The following is a 16136-nucleotide window of genomic DNA, read 5'->3' on the forward strand; positions in this document are numbered from 1 at the left end:
AATAATATATAATAAGATACTTAAATACTTACAATAGACCGACAAGATTCCAAAGTACTTCTAAATCAACGAATCAGAGGTCAGTCCAGCATAAAGTTAGTATCAGTCTATCGCTTCCCATAAAATATGCCTTTTATAAATTTCTATCAACCACATTCTCCTGTACCCAACCGACGCAATAGCTAGGAAGTGGTGATTTCTCAATTTCCCGTTAAGCAGCAACTTGGCAGGATATGTTCCTTATCTTAATAAAAAGAAGTATTTCTGAACTTTGTTTACTTTCCAAAATTTGTTACTTTCCAAAATGCGTCAAAAAATGATTGAAAAAAAAGGATTCGAAAGGATGTTACGAAAAATTTGGTTTCCAAAAAAAAGCTAAGGCTGTATCTAAAATAAATATTCACATTAGAATCCACATGAAGCATAATTTGTTACCTATATATAGTAAAAAGTAAGGCTCAATTTTGTAAAGTTTAATTGCTTTCAATTACTTTTCTATACTTTTAATTACTCCAAAGATAATATGCTGCTTAAATAGAAACACTATGTTTCTTGCTGGCGACTTGTTTTATTATCCTTTTCAACTTAATATAGAATTATTAATCACTTAACAGATTGTTTCACAATAAAAAATATTTATACGTTGACTCGAAGTAAAAAAATTATATATAGCATTAAATCACTAGTTAAAACTTAAAATGATTAAAAACATAGTATTTACACAAGCATTGTCTAATAACTTACACAATTATTTTTTTTAAGTCGCAAAACAATATAAAACATTCAACTACTGGTTCAAATTTAGAGCATTTGAAAAAATAAAACACGGTATAGACTAGCATTGGAATTAATTCTAATTAGTGTTTTGTTAATTGCTTATAAAGTATTAATTCAGAATACTTCTTGAATGACACAAAAAGCAAAATAAAAAAGCAAACACTAAAACACTCAACAAATTAATTCTCTATATTTACATTGCTATTTAAAATGACTTCAGCTATTTTTTTTGCATAACTTTACTGTTTAAACACAAACAATAATTATGTACCCTTACAATTTATTTAGTCACTGCAATATTTGTTCTTTTTATAACTTTTAAATAAGTCCGTCAAGACTTATATCTAAGAAGTCTTAACTGCAATTAAAATAACACGTAGATTTATACACTATAACTGAGAACTGTGATAAGCCTCCATATAAGGGATTGGCAATAGTTCATATAACATGACTTTGCTATTTATATTTCTATATTTACAATTTTTTTTACGATAACAATTCAATATTTACTAAGGGTTTGCGAAGTATCTTTACATCTGTATGTTTTTTCTCAATAATATTTGTCACCATTATACAACTTTTACAGACACTACTGTAGACTTTTTCTTATCTTTTTTTTACCATCTTGTTTCTACTCCGAACCACTTGTGTCATTAACTGTTTTTAGCTTAATATATGCCTGTTTGTTTCTTCAGACTTTTGAGCTTTTTAATTCTTTTCGAATTTTTAGGTGATTGAGACAGTTAAAAAAAATGTATTAGTCTGTAATCTCTTTTGTCCCAGCCTTAATGTCCTTTTGGGACAAGGCTCCGTATACAGCTTGATTCGATATGCTAAAAATTTGGCTATATGTCTTTTTACCTGTTATGGCACTATCAATTGACTCGTGCCTGCATCCTGAAGGTTTGCTTACCAGGACTGCCTTCTGGTAGCTCCTATAACGTTTCTAAGTTCTCTTATCATCAGCTACAGCTAAAAAGACTATTATGAACCTGCACACACAATAATTAATTATCTATAGTATTGCTACACTTTTTTTGATTTGTGGCCACAGTTTTCTCTTGGGCTATTCTCTTATCAAACAAAGTGGACCTTCTGCAGTAAAATACCTTGCCTTCATGGGGTACAGTAATTTATTTTTAGACATACAAGTGACAATTATTATTTTCACTTTAACGTCCCAACTTTTAGTGGTCTTGTCTTATGTTTCAACTTCAACTTAGGTTCTTAAGGCTATTATGTGCCAACTATTAATTTTCCACTCCATTTTAGTCATTTTTCTGAAAACAACTCCCACATAAGAGAGCCAAATTTTTCCTGTCTACTTGGAGCATTTCTCCAATATTTCTATTAATTTCGGCCCGAGTTAACCACTGTAACGGTGGCTCCGTAGTATTAATGCAACTCATTTTCTACCTATTTAGTAAAATTTTCATACTAGTCTCGTTCGGTCAGTTCAATATGCATGTATAACAGAGTTTAACTGACTCCGTTGAATTTCTTTTCTTTTAATTTCGCCTTGCTATATTTTCAACTTGAACCCTTTTTATTCTTCTTTTTGATTATTTACTTCACTGAAGCCCAAGGCTTTTTTCCAAGTCTTTTTTAGTTTTTTCAGTAAAATAGGTCCTTTTTTAAGCCTATATTTATATGTTTCATGTTTTATTCATAACTTTTACAGGTTTTTATGCTGATTACCATTCAATGGTCAAATTCATCATCTCCTTATTTTTTAAGAGGTGGGGTGTCTATTGTTGCAACCTGTGTTTTTTTTTGAAATTATTTAAATTTCTTCGTCCGAAAGTGTTCGTGTTAGATAAGTACTGTATTTTTTCAGCTGATTTTCAGAACACTTTTAATTAAGTTTTAACCCGCATTTGCTAGTTCTCATTTCTTCCTAAAAATGCAATTTTTAAGATATACTGGTTGCCAATTTAATCCCATCTTTAATTACTATTTTATTTGCCAAAGAAAGAGAGACAATAATTTCCTTGCAAGGCTAAGTAACTTTGAATTCGGTGCTCATTATCTGTGGTTTAATGAGAAGCTTGAATCTGGGAGAATTACAAGAATGAATTTCTGTTCATTACTGTGAGTTTTTTGTTGTGTAATGTTATATTTTATTTTCAAAGAAAAAGTGGATATGTTTAGTTTGTGTTAGGGCTCAACGGATTGGGATTTGGTTATTTGGGTCGGCACAGGTGAAAACAATTCTTTAAACTAGGATTCTCCTGTGCCAGTTCGTTTTCTCAGATCCAATACATCTCTAGAGTTAAAATTATTACCTTGAACTATTATTGTGGTTTGCTTGTGATGATGGGGTTAATTTTCGGCTTATTTTAAAAGGATTTTGTCGTTGGCTTTTACCCCCTGGTAAGTTTTTAGGTTAAGATTTATTTTTATATTGCTTTTCGTTTCTTTTACCTAGCACTTTTTTTTGCTTTCTAAGCTTATTCTAAGTTTCGCTTAAATCTTTATAGCGCTTAATTATTGTCTTTAATTCAATTTTTTTTCTTTTTACCAAAAATTATTATATTAGACTATAACTAATTATAATAAGATTACATTTAGCTTATACATGTCCGGATTCATGTAAACTCTCGCTGTATTTTCTTATTATTATTATTATTTTTTTAAATTCCCGTCAAAAACAAACAAATTTTTTTAAGCACCCCAAAATTTTTTTTTAATATAAATATAAAAAGAATCGACTTAATGCTGATTCTAAATATGTATAATTCTATTAGTTTTACTGCACCCATTAAAAGTTACGAGTCACCTATTAATGCCCTGTGTAATTGTTTCCGTGATAAGGTTTCTGGGCTCCCTATCACAATCTATTTGTCGACTAATTGGGATATAAGGGACTATTTGCTTAAGTCTATTTGATTTCTACTATCAGACCGTGTTTTATCTTATATATTATAAAAGAAATTTTGACATTATTAAAATATAGATATTTCTTTAGAGGATCTTTACTCGTTTATTTTATCCCGTTATCATTTAATTTTATTCAAATATTAATCGGCTGGGAGCCACGCTTGTCCTCCCTTTCTCCGTTTCCTGGTCTGAATTTTTGACTCCAAATTTTTGTTTCTCTTTTTTATAATGTTTGCAAGTTTTTCCTTGGTCTCTATAGTGTGGTTTACAAGGCTCTGAATTCGAGCGCGGTTTTGTTGCCTCGTCAAATATCTTTAATCTTTGTTTAATGTTTGGTCTTTTTAATAAGCGATTTAGCTACCTGTGCTGCTGACGAAGGAACTTGTTGCTATCCTTCTGGTTTCTTTACTGTTCTCCATAATTTCTCTCTTAAGGAGGGTTTTCTTAACGATGGCCCAAGTTTAGTTACATCTGTTGCTGTAGAAGAATTATCGGTGTTACTTTCTGTTCGCTCGCATCGGGTAGATGGCGTTTTTTCTAAAAGCCATTTTTGTGTTAAGACGTGAGGTGAGTCTAATGTATGAAAATCAGATAATTAATTGGTTCCTTCCAATTTTTCTTCCTGTTTGGATTTCACCTATGGTTTATCCCGTTTTAAACCATTAGGTTGTGTTTGAGGCTTTTCATCGCTAAGATCAGATGAGCATCGAATATTTCCCTGTTTCTCTTGTTTGCTGTGGAGAGTTTGTAGCCAAGACTGGGCTAAATACTCCTTCCACTCCTGCCAACCTTTGGGGTCGTTAAAAAGGTCATAAAATTCATATGGTCTTCTGATATATACTGGTGAAATTGTTTCCTCTATTTCTTCGTCTGAAGGAATAGGCTATGATTTCCAAGGTTTTGAAAAAAAAATGCTTTTTTCATTCTATTATGGTGTACTACTTCTTCCTTTTCATTATAATGATGCTTTAGAACATATGTTAAGTTATTTGGTAGAATTTTTACAATCGTGTAGGGCCCATCCCATTCCGGTTTTAACTTTCCTGTCCCTTCCAGGTTGGCTTTGTATACGTAAACAAAGTCTCCTAAACAATAATTTGTCTTATTTTTGCTTGTTCTGTCATATTTTTCTTTTTGTTCTGTTTTTGTATTTTCCAAATTGTCTTTAACTTGTTCCATAGCTTTTTTCATTCGCGTCATCATTTCCTGCTTATATTGGTCTAGGTTGTAATATATTCTATCATTTTGTATTTCATCTAAACAAATTCTGGGATCTCTTAGATGTTGTAAAAAAAATGGCGTTTCTTTGAAAAAACGTGAAAAAGCCGTATTTATTGCAAAGACTAAGAAAGGTATATGTTCGTCCCAATTTTCATTTTCTTTTCTTGCATGTATCCCCAGCATGTAAGCTAATTCCCTATGTTTGCGTTCAACGTTTCCATTAGCGGATGACATATAAGACGAGGTAAACCATCGTTTCAACCCCAGATATTCCGTAATTTCGTCTAATAATTTGGCTCGAAAACATGGCCCATTATCACTAAGTAAAACTCTATGAAAAATTCCATGTTCCAAAAAGAGGCGGTTGAGTAAAACTTTCGCAATGGTTTTGTCTTTTCGTCTTTAATTGGAAAAGTGTATAGTGTTTCCTTTCCTGGAAACTGGTAAACTTCCTCCTGTTCCCCAAATGTCTATTGACATTAACTCTCTTACCCCTGAAGGGGTGGGGTAGAGACCTAATTCAGCCCTACGGGTCTTTGGTGGCGACTTTTGTTTGGCACACTCTTGGCGGCTTTGTATGAAAGCTTTTACTTTTGAGTGCATTCTCGGAAAATGATAATTTCCTCTCATCCTCCCCATAGTTTTCGCTTCCCATGTGACACCCAATCTTTGGATGTGCCATCTGTAAAATTTCTCCTTCCAGGGCTTTTAGAATTACTGGAATCATTTTTAAGTCAGTTTTTTTATATTTTCTTGAGATGTTCTGAGATACCTTACCATAAGATTAGTACTTTCATCAAGATCAAAATTATTTAAGTCCTTTAAAAAATGTTTAAAGTGCTCTGGTAGTTCCGTTCCTTTTGAAAAAGGATTTCATTGTTAAACAAAAATCAACTTTATCCTGATGATTTAAAATATTTTCATTAGGTAGTATTTCTAGTCCTTCCGGTTCGTTCTGGATGCTTGTTATCAACTTTCAATCCGGGTCAGGATTTCGTTGCAAATAGTCTGGTAAAATGTTTGTACGGCCCTTTATATAAATTGGGGTATATGAATATGCTTGCAGACGTAGTATCCACCGTTTCAGCCGGGCTGAAGTATTTTGCATCGTATGTAGCCAAATTAGGGATTTTTGGTCTACGCGTAAAATAAATTTCTTTCCGAGTAAAAATAGTCGAAAATATTCTGTAAAAACTACAACTGCTAGGCATTCTCTTTCAACCGTCAAATATTTTTTTTCTGCCTCCATCAGTGACCTGCTGGCGTAGTGGACTATTGATTCTACTCCTTTCGAATTTATGTTTAATAGTAAGGCTCCAATACCGTACCCCAATGCATATGTTTGTAAACAGAAGTCTTGTGACAAATCTGTTAGTTAAAGTATTGGTTCCTGTAGTAATTGCCTTTTTATTACATCCAGCGCTTGTTTTGCGTCCGCCGGACATTCGAATTTATCTGATTTTTTCAAAAGGTTTGTCAAAGGTTGTGCTAATGTTGAATAATTGTTTATATATCGTCTGAAATATCTTAACAAACCACAAATTGATCTGCAGCTTTTTTGATCTTTAGGTGGCTGTAAATTTTCTTTGACTGTAAATTTTTCTGGATTTGGTGAAATAGTACCTTGGTTTATCAGATGTTCAGGAAAAACTAGTTTTGGCACTACTATTTTTAACTTTCCTGGTTTTAATTTTAAGCCTGCTTTTTCAAACTTTACCAGTATTTTTCTAAGTCCAACAAAGTGGTCTTCCAGGTTTTCATTACACAAAATTACATCATCTAAATAAGCCAAGGTATATTTTTTCCTTCCTGGTTAGTTATCTTTTAACACCAAATTCATTAGTCGACTAAAACAATTTGCACTAAATGATAATCCAAAAGGCATACTTTTCCAAGTCTTTTTCAGTTTTTTCAGTAAAATAGGTCCTTTTTTAAGCCTACATTTATATGTTTCATGTTTTATTCATAACTTTTACAGGTTTTTATGCTGATTACCCTTCAATGGTCAAATTCATCATCTCCTTATTTTTTAAGAGGTGGGGTGTCTATTGTTGCAACCTGTATTTTTTTTTTAATTTATTTAAATTTCTTCGTCCGAAAGTGTTCGTGTTAGATAAGTACTGTATTTTTTCAGCTGATTTTCAGAACACTTTTAATTAAGTTTTAACCCGTATTTGCTAATTCTCATTTCTTCCTAAAAATGCAATTTTTAAGATATACTGGTTGCCAATTTTATACCAGCTTTAATTACAACTTTATTTGCCAAAGAAAAAGAGACAATAATTCCCTTGCAAGGCTAAATAACTTTGAATTCGGTGATCATTATCTGTGGTTTACTGAGAAGCTTGAATCTGGGAGAATTACAAGAAGGAATTTCTGTTCATTACTGTGAGTTTTTTGTTGTGTAATGTTATACTTTATTTTCAAAGAAAAAGTGGATATGTTTAGTTTGTGTTAGGGCTCAACGGATTGGGATTCTGTTATTTGGGTCGGCACAGGTCCATCGTCTAAGATTACTGTTGCTTTATGCTTAGTTTCTTGATCTAAGGCTATTTGCCAATATCCTGCTAGTAACTCAAAACAGTGTAGTATTTTGTACCTCCTAGCGAATCTAAAATCGTAACAATTCTTGGTAACTTCATCACGTCTTGTACCGTGACGGTATTTAGCGCTCTAAAATCTATACATAACCTCCAGGTGTTATCTTTTTTCTGACTATTAATAGTGGAAAACACCAATCGCTAACACTTTCTTTAATTATACCCTGTTGTTCCATTTCCTTTATTTGGTCGTCCAGCCATGGTTTTAAATGATAAGGTGTTTTATACATTGACTTTATAATTGGAGGGCCCTGTGTTGATATTTTGTGCGTTATTAAGTGAGTTAATCCGTAATCCGGTTTGTGTCTTGCAAAAGTCCCTCTAAAATCCCAAAGAATATTTTCCACCCGGGTTTTTACGATTTCCGGTAAGTATTTTAAATCAAATTCGTTTTCGACATTCCATACTTTTCTCGTGGTTGCAGTTTTAACGAGCATAATTGTTCGTGGCTAGTGAAATTTACGCTTAATTCTGGACTGTTTAGAAATTTTATTTCTGAATTTGAAATCTTTTCCACTAGCCCAAGTTCTATTTGGTTCAGTTTTACTTTATTATTACTTAGATTTGATATTTTTAAGTATGTGATACCATTTTCAATTTTAATAACTTGATTTTCCACGAAAATCGTGGGGTATTCTTTTAGGGTGTATCCTCCTATCATCGCATTCATTGTTTTAAACTTTCTTTCTTTTGTATATAATGTCGCTAGAATTTGAGCTGTTGTTCCCCCTTGTATTGTGATTTTTCCGCTTATTTTTTGGTTATAATTCGAAGCGTCACTCTCTTTATCTGTTGTTACGCAAATTTGCCCATTAGTTTCATTTGCCTGGTTTATGGTTATTGTATCAGATATGGGTTCCCATACGATCCCATATTTCCTGATGGCATCTACTCCTAGAATACAAGGAAATGATAGCTGCTTGCATATTATCACCGTTACTGTTATTTCTTTATTCCCTGTGCTAAATTTTAATGGACATTCCCCCAAAATTGTCAGCCTGTGTCCTGTTACTGATGTCAGGGTATTCTGGCATCTGCTTACGCGATTTTTTAAACTAGGAGGAAATCTATTAAAAATTCCCTCTCGAATTAATCATTTAGTTGCACCCGTAACTAGCAAACATGGTAAATTTCGAAAACACTCAATTTTAAAACAAAGTAAAATCGGTAGAGTTTTAATATTTGTATTTGTATCAAAAAATTCTAAACTATATAGGGATCTTTGTAAGGACACAGCTCTGTCGACCCTTACAGGCTGGTTTCTCCGTTTAAATGCCTACTGTTTGACCAAAAGTTTCTGGGGTTATCCCAGTTTTCTTCAGCGTTGCTATTTTGACCCTGGCTATTGTTAACCGTTTACCTCCTGGGCCTAAATTCAGGAATATTTCTAGGTGTTTGCCAAGTATTATTTGTTTCCTGCCTTCCTAAATTTCTGCCCCCCTGCGTTCTGAACTGGTGTCTTGTCTTGTACGTCTGGCCTTGTTTGCGTATTCTATGCCAGCAATTTTCAGCATAGTGGTTTGGTTTGCTACAATAATAGCAATAAAATTTTCTCTTAAATTGTTTGTTTGTTTCCTGGTTACTCTTAAATATTTTTGATCTGTCATTGTTGGTTCCCCAACTATCTGTCTTTGGTGGGGGAGGGTGCCCATATTTCCTATAGTTATTAGCTGCTAATCTCTCAAGGTCGTGGAATTTGTCAGCTATTTCCCTAGACGGTGACCCTCGGCCTCCGTCGCGCCTTTTTGGTTCACGATTTTGCTCCTCAAAGTTCACCCACTTCTGTCCTCTTTCATATTTTATACTTTCTTCGGTTCCTGTGTTATTTATTGATATCTGATCAATATTTTTCCTAGCCTCGTCAATTTTTACCTCTGTTTCTAATAGGATTATAGCCTGCTCTAAATTTTCAGGTTTTCGTGACAATATTAGTCTTAATAGCTTTTTTGTTAACCCTTGGGTGAAAGTATGTAGGTGTACTTTCTATACTGTCTCGTCAGTTCCACCTTTCTTTAACTGTAAGCATACAGATCTACAAATTTTGTCGGCATATTCCCTGATACTAGTTGAGGTACTGAATGTCACTACCTCTATTCTTAGCCTCTCGGAGATGCTTGTCTCTATGAACCTTGTTTTGAAAGATTCAATTAGAGTACTGATGTCCTTGGGCTCTTTTTCTTTAATTGCCTCAAAATGTTTAAGGGTGCTTCCCTTTAATCTGGCTGCAACGCATTGCTCTTTGACCTTATCCTCAAACAATTCAGTTAGTTCGTCGAAAATTTAAAATTTTTTCGATAAAATCATCTTCATCTGAGATTCCCGCGTATTCGGGTATAATTTTTGCAATTTCAAGTACCGTTGATAGGAAAGTAATTTTTTCCTCTGGTAAAGCCGTTTTATTTTAATCTACTATTTTTGTCTAGCCCTCTCGACCCAGTTTTTCCGACCGCCACCAGTTGTGGTAATGTGATTTTACTGGTATTTAAGTGGTGTAGTCGTAGATGCCTTTATTCTCCCTTTATAGGGGAGATAAACTCTGACCCTAAGGTATTTAAACGTTGGTAGCGTGCCTTAGGCTATGACCGAACTAATGAAGCGTACCAGCTGGGTATGTTCGAGGGACTAAAGGTAGATTGTAGAGAGGTTGGTTATAATACAATACTGTTATTCAGTTAACATATAATAATACCAGATATATATATTCTACTGGGACTGCCTGTCCCAAGTAGACCACAAGTCTCAGAAAACTGCAATAATATATAATAAGATACTTAGACACTTACAATGATTCGACAATATTCCAAGGTATTTCTAAATCAACGGAACAGAGGTCAGTCCGGCATAAAGTTAGTATCAGTCTCCCCCTTCCCATAAAATGTATACATTTTATACATTATACATTTTTGTCCAACACACCTTCCTGGACCGAACCGACGCAATAGCTAGGAATAGGTGATTTCTCAATATCCCGTTAAGCAGAAATTTGGCATGATATGTTCCTTATCTCAATAAAAAGTGGTATTTCGAAACTTTGTATTTGCGTCCTAATATATTTTTACTAAATTTCAAATTGACTAAATTAGAAGGCTTCACCACACATGGTAACCAGATAGAACCACCGTATAGAGCCATTCAACCAGAAATTGAAAATTTTAATTCTTCTTTTTATAAATCAAAAGTAATTGGAAACTAACCAGGTGCTAGAGGGGGGGGGGGTCACAGAATGGTATTTTCAGCAGGGAAGCATTTTCCGGGGGGAGGGGGTAAATGCCTAGACCTATAGCAGCAAAAAGGCGAAGGAAACCCCATTACCAGACTTAAAAAAGGAGAAATAAATCTGGCTTTAATGGTTGTGATGTCCAGTTCTCTTTGCTTTTGAGACAAAAAACGGGACTTTTTTATGAATCACCTTGAGAGGCATATATATATATATATATATATATATATATATATATATATATATATATATATATATATATATATATATATATTATATATGTTAAAGGTCAATTTGACCCCCCCCCAAAAAAAAGCTTAGTTGGCTTTATAAATCAATTTTTGCTCCCCATGTATGTTTCCTGGTGCCATTATGGAAATTTTCTACCGCGTCAGAGGTTCAACAAATTTGGTCTGTCTTTTTCAAATTTTGTAAGTATTTTCTTCGTGTTCCTATTTGGTCTCGTACCAGTTATATCTCCAAACACTATGGAGTTTTTGACATATGTGATAAGATTGATGTTTTAGAAGGCAGATTCACCCAGGGATCTGAGTCAGTCGTATATTTTCCGTTGGGGTGTATTAATCGTTTGTAAGTCATTGTTAGTGTGTTTTTTAGTGTTTCTGATGATACGTGTTTTATTATGTATATTTCTTGTTCTATACTCCTCTAAGAGCATTTTTGTATGTATTGAGGCTTGACTTAGGGCTCCTGCCGCGTTGGGGGTGGCTTAGTTGGCTTTATAACTAATTTTTTGCTCCCCATGTATTTTGATTTCGTTCTCTCGAATATCCTGTAACTCCAGACTGTCTGTATTGTCTGTATTTGACGTCTGTATTTTTCCAGGTGGCATTATGGAAGTTTTCTACCATGTCAGAGATGAACTCCATCTCCTCTATCGGAGGGGATGGAGTTCGTCCGGAATGATGCAGACCATGTCTGCTGATCACGTACCTCTGAATATGGGGTATCCGCTAACAAAACGCTCCGATCAGGTTGGCCTCAACCTCATGAGGTGGGTGGAACCCAACCGAGGATTCTCAGTATCCAGGTTCATCCTGGCTCTAATAAGAATCCAGGCCTAGGGTTGGTTGGGCTTGCAACCCTCCACCCGAGACCCATTGGAACGAATAGCTCAGCAACTGCCTCTGATGACCAATCTTCTTTTATACAATCACAACCCTTGCTTGTCCCTGGACTGAGAAATGACCAGCGTTTGAATCTCCTTGACCAAGGTGGCCTCCGTACTGACACCTAGAATGTATTGACATTGAATTTTTCCGGAACTAAGACGGTTCTGGCGAGCGTCTCTGCATCTTTATTGCTGGGATAACAGAAACCCACCTAGTCGGGAATGGGAATGATTCCATAGGTGAGGGATACCACCTACTCAGGTCTGGCTAGACAAACACCAGAAGAAACGGTGTCGGACTAGTTCTTGATGACATGTCCAAGAACTGTCTACTGTCATTAACTCCCGTATCGGATAGAATTGCCAATGCTCGACTCAGTCACAAGCAAGGAAAAATGACGGTCCTCGATTTTTACGCCCCCATTAACGAAGCCGACGCCGAAGTAAAAGACACTTTCTACTCTGTGCTGACGACTGAACTGGCTAAGATATCCCCACACGATATTACAATCCTTCTGGGTGACCTTAATTCAACTGTGAGTGACAACCATGACTTTTGGCGGCAAGTCATAGGACCAGTTGCACCAGATTCTCTAAATATGTATAGAGGGCTTAAATAAATTATTATTATCATTCTTCTCAGCCTTTATACAATTTTGTAACTAAGTATGTACCACTTTTGCTGTCGGGTGACATCACTCCTGTTATTGTAGAAAATCCTTGTCTCTGCAACATAAAAGATTATATTCATATTCTTTCCGTCACAAACGTGGACAGTCTGAAAGGAGAGGGTCACGAGTGCTACAAGGAAATTTATCGATATGGGAGATGAGTGGGTAAATGTCACTAAGGTTTCTTTTCACCAATATTCAAATGGCAATGTATCTTATTTTTTTAATTCCCTCTGATATTTAAAGGCGTCTGATTTTCCAGAGAGATTGTGCCTAACTGCTTTAACAATGATTGCTCAAACACAAGGATCATTTAATTTGAATTAACAGTAATTTTCAAGCACTATAGAACTTTAACTTAAAGATTGAGTGGCTCAAGAGTAGTAGTCTCCGTCTTTCCCGAAGTGATTTCTGTTTATCTCCAGCTTTAATGTTGCTCTTTATTTTTACTGGTAAAAACTTGTTTTTTTTTCTTTAATCTTAGCGTGGAAATGAAAACGGTTTCAATATAGCAAAACGCATGACGCGGTTTAGAGGTTTCAATACATTTATGCTACTTAGGGCCAACCAACACCCTTCTGGGAATAGAACCACGATAAACGCCGTTACAATCAGACCTACTACTCGCTTGTTTACCATTAAATCTGCTTCAACCGGGTCATTTCAAAAAATGTAAACCTGCATATTAACTGTTTAAAATATTCAATTAATTATTTTGATCTAAATCATTAGGATGATAATCTCCTTTCCATCTTTCCACTTCTCCTATATCTAGAGGTTGAAGCAAGATGGGGCGGTTGTATTCTTCTTTAATCAGTCGTTCAAGCACTGTCGGCCTATTGAACTATGGGTGATAATAGACCATCTACTCCTAAGACATTACCCTTCCCCACAATTAACTAATTAGCAGAAAGAAAGGTGCGAGTCACTATTTAAACCAGAAACATACACGAATCTCAATTTAGTAGTGTTTAAGCACAAAATACGTGGCGTGACCCCCTTTAACATCACCCACAACACACAAATTTTACAGGAAATACATGTTTTGTTGACAGATAGGCCTTAAAATTTAGGAGCAAGTGTTGGGAAGTGCTAAAACGAGGATTTTAAAGATTTCTCTATCTTTTTGACTAAAGGACTTAGATCCTCGTATGCACCTTAGCTCAAGGGGTAAAGAAGGCAGATATTCAAAAATTATCACCACTTCTAAGCACTACCGTTACCTCTTTAAAGCCCAAAGTGGATCTGACTTGAAAACTCCAAATTTCAGAGATCTTTCTCTATCACGAGATTGACTTGCAAACAAACAGTTTTAAATGGAAGCAACAAGGTGCATGATGTTGCGTAATGGTGATTCGTCACTCCTTCTTTTTATTTGATATAAACCTGCCTTAACCCTTTTCTTGGGTTCAAAACCAATGAACAGCTCGGAGTTTTAAAACAACCGACCTAGAGAACGCCACACCTTCATTAAACGAATAACATGTTATTTGGAAACAAAGAAGAAAAAAGAATTGAATCAGAACTTTTATTGAAATTTAATTGAAGCAGAAAAGTTTTTGTTCTCTCAAATACTTTTGTTTTAAATTTTACCTGCCAATGCAGTCGACCGTCAATTAGGATTGAGAAAAATTCTTTCAGCTCTTTATATGACACTGCTTGACTGAAAGGGAAGGACGAAACATAAATTAACGTGTACTAGGGTATTGTTTAAAAGAAAGACTATTAGATCATCACGTATCGAGTCATTCTTATGCACATTTTTTATTAAATAAAATCTCTTAATCTTTTCAACCAGTGACGGGTCCAGGATTTTTTTTTTGGGGGGGGGGGGGCAAAATAGGTTGATCCGAGAAACTTGAGTTAGGAGCAAGTTTAATTAACGCAAACTTGCGTGAATTAATTAAATTACACTACTTTAGACTATGTTAGGGGGCGCGTACCGCCCTCGCCCCTGGATCTGCCACTGCTTTCAGCTAATCCTATAATGTTTGCTCTGGCACATTTTTAAAGTTCTAAAATTCATGCATGCTACAATTCATAAAACAATATTTTTTATTATTGTATGTTTTTCAAGCACTAAATTATGAAGAGGGGTTAATTACTGACAAATTATCAATAGGGCTCAAAGTTTTAATTGTGAAGCCCATCAGGTAGAATATGAGAAGGACTAAACATTGTTTCAATATTTCCTCGGGGAAGATAAAATTCACTAGATGGAAATCCACTAGCATATCCTTGTGAACTTGAAGGGTCTATTTGAGGTTCGACGTAACTGGTAGTTGGTAACTCGTAATGGTTAGTGGTCGGTGTTGACTCAGTTACTGGCGACCAGGTGTGAATACCATTGGAATAGTTAGTTGACGATGACCCGTAGCAAGAGCTGGACGATGATGATTCATCAGCAGTATTTGGTTGATTAAATGCTCCTTCGAATTCGACAGTTCGACGATATCGATGTTGACCATTACACTGACTCATCCTCGTTTCAATGTTTTTTTGAGGAGCATAAGATTCATTAAATGTATTTCCTCTAGGGTATCCTAGTGAATGTGAATGCTCAATTTGAGGTTCGACGAAATTAGTTGTTGGTATCTTGTAATAGTTAGTGGTAGGCATTTTGTAGTTGTTGGCTGCTGATGATTCGTAATAAGAGTTACATGGCAGTGACTCATCAGTAATATTTGGTTGATAAAATGGGTTCGACCTTAGACGATATCCATGAACCTTCGTGAACCAATAGTTAATCTGAAATAAAAAAAATTTAATGTTAAAATGGGTTTGTAAGAAAATTTTGTCAGTACCAACATGTCACTATCAATTTAAACATTTTTTCACTGTCAAGTCAAGTAAAAGCATCATATTGAAGTAAAGTCAAGCAAAATTTGTATGACAAAATTTAGAAGATTGTGTGGTTATGAAAAGTTGCAAAGTCATTCCTAAGCAGAGAAAATGGGTATATCTAATATCTAGATTATAGGCTCCCAAATGTATTTAGCCTACCGCCCTCATTCAATAAAAATATTACTCAGATCTCTTTGGAAATCAGCTCCCTTAGAAATTTGATGAACGTTGAAAGCGAAAAAAAAATTTTTTTTTGCCTTCTCATAAGACATAGTAGAGGAAGGTTTAAATTAGAAGCATTGCTCTTTGAAATAATGACATTATTTATTGGACTTAGATATGATATGAAACAGAAAAGAGCTCGAACATGTGAATTCGTCTAATTGAAAAGGTGGATGACTGAGAGGATATTCTATGAATATTTTAGTAATCCTCGGCTCCATCCTTGTCTGTAGTAATGGTAAATCACCAGGCTTTACTGTGATCCATAGTATCATCAATGCATTATTTCCAATCAATGTAATGCGCTTGTGGGAATCCCTTCCTTCAAATCCCTCCATCATTGATCCTGGGGTGGAAGCTCCACCAAATTAAATTTAAAGTGAACATAAACATTATTTGAATAGGTTTGCTATAAGAAGAATCAAGTATGACTGCTATTGTTATTGTTATTGTATTGTTATAGATGTATGGTGTAGATGGGTAATATTTGCACCAGATTACACAAGTACCAGATAATATTTAATATGATTATAGACCAATCTGGACTGTATTGGTGATGGAAATGGCAGACA

The 16136-nt window shown here is 34.8% G+C and overlaps 1 protein-coding gene across 1 annotated transcript in view; it reads right to left on the reverse strand.

The window, feature by feature from the left end:
- Positions 1-14331: 14331 nt before the first annotated feature.
- Positions 14332-16136, reverse strand: part of LOC148947443 (uncharacterized) — a 124696-nt gene continuing 122891 nt past the window's right edge. Inside the window, exon 6 of the mRNA XM_089095853.1 lies at positions 14332-15246. Coding sequence (XP_088951979.1) covers positions 14632-15246 — 615 coding nt within the window. The 3' untranslated portion in view covers positions 14332-14631. The remainder of the gene's footprint in view (positions 15247-16136) is intronic.

The sequence above is a fragment of the Artemia sp. Qi Xiang Cuo genome, chromosome 10, assembly GCF_049724085.1.
Source record: "Artemia sp. Qi Xiang Cuo chromosome 10, ASM4972408v1, whole genome shotgun sequence".
In the NCBI taxonomy this organism is placed as follows: domain Eukaryota; kingdom Metazoa; phylum Arthropoda; class Branchiopoda; order Anostraca; family Artemiidae; genus Artemia; species Artemia sp. Qi Xiang Cuo.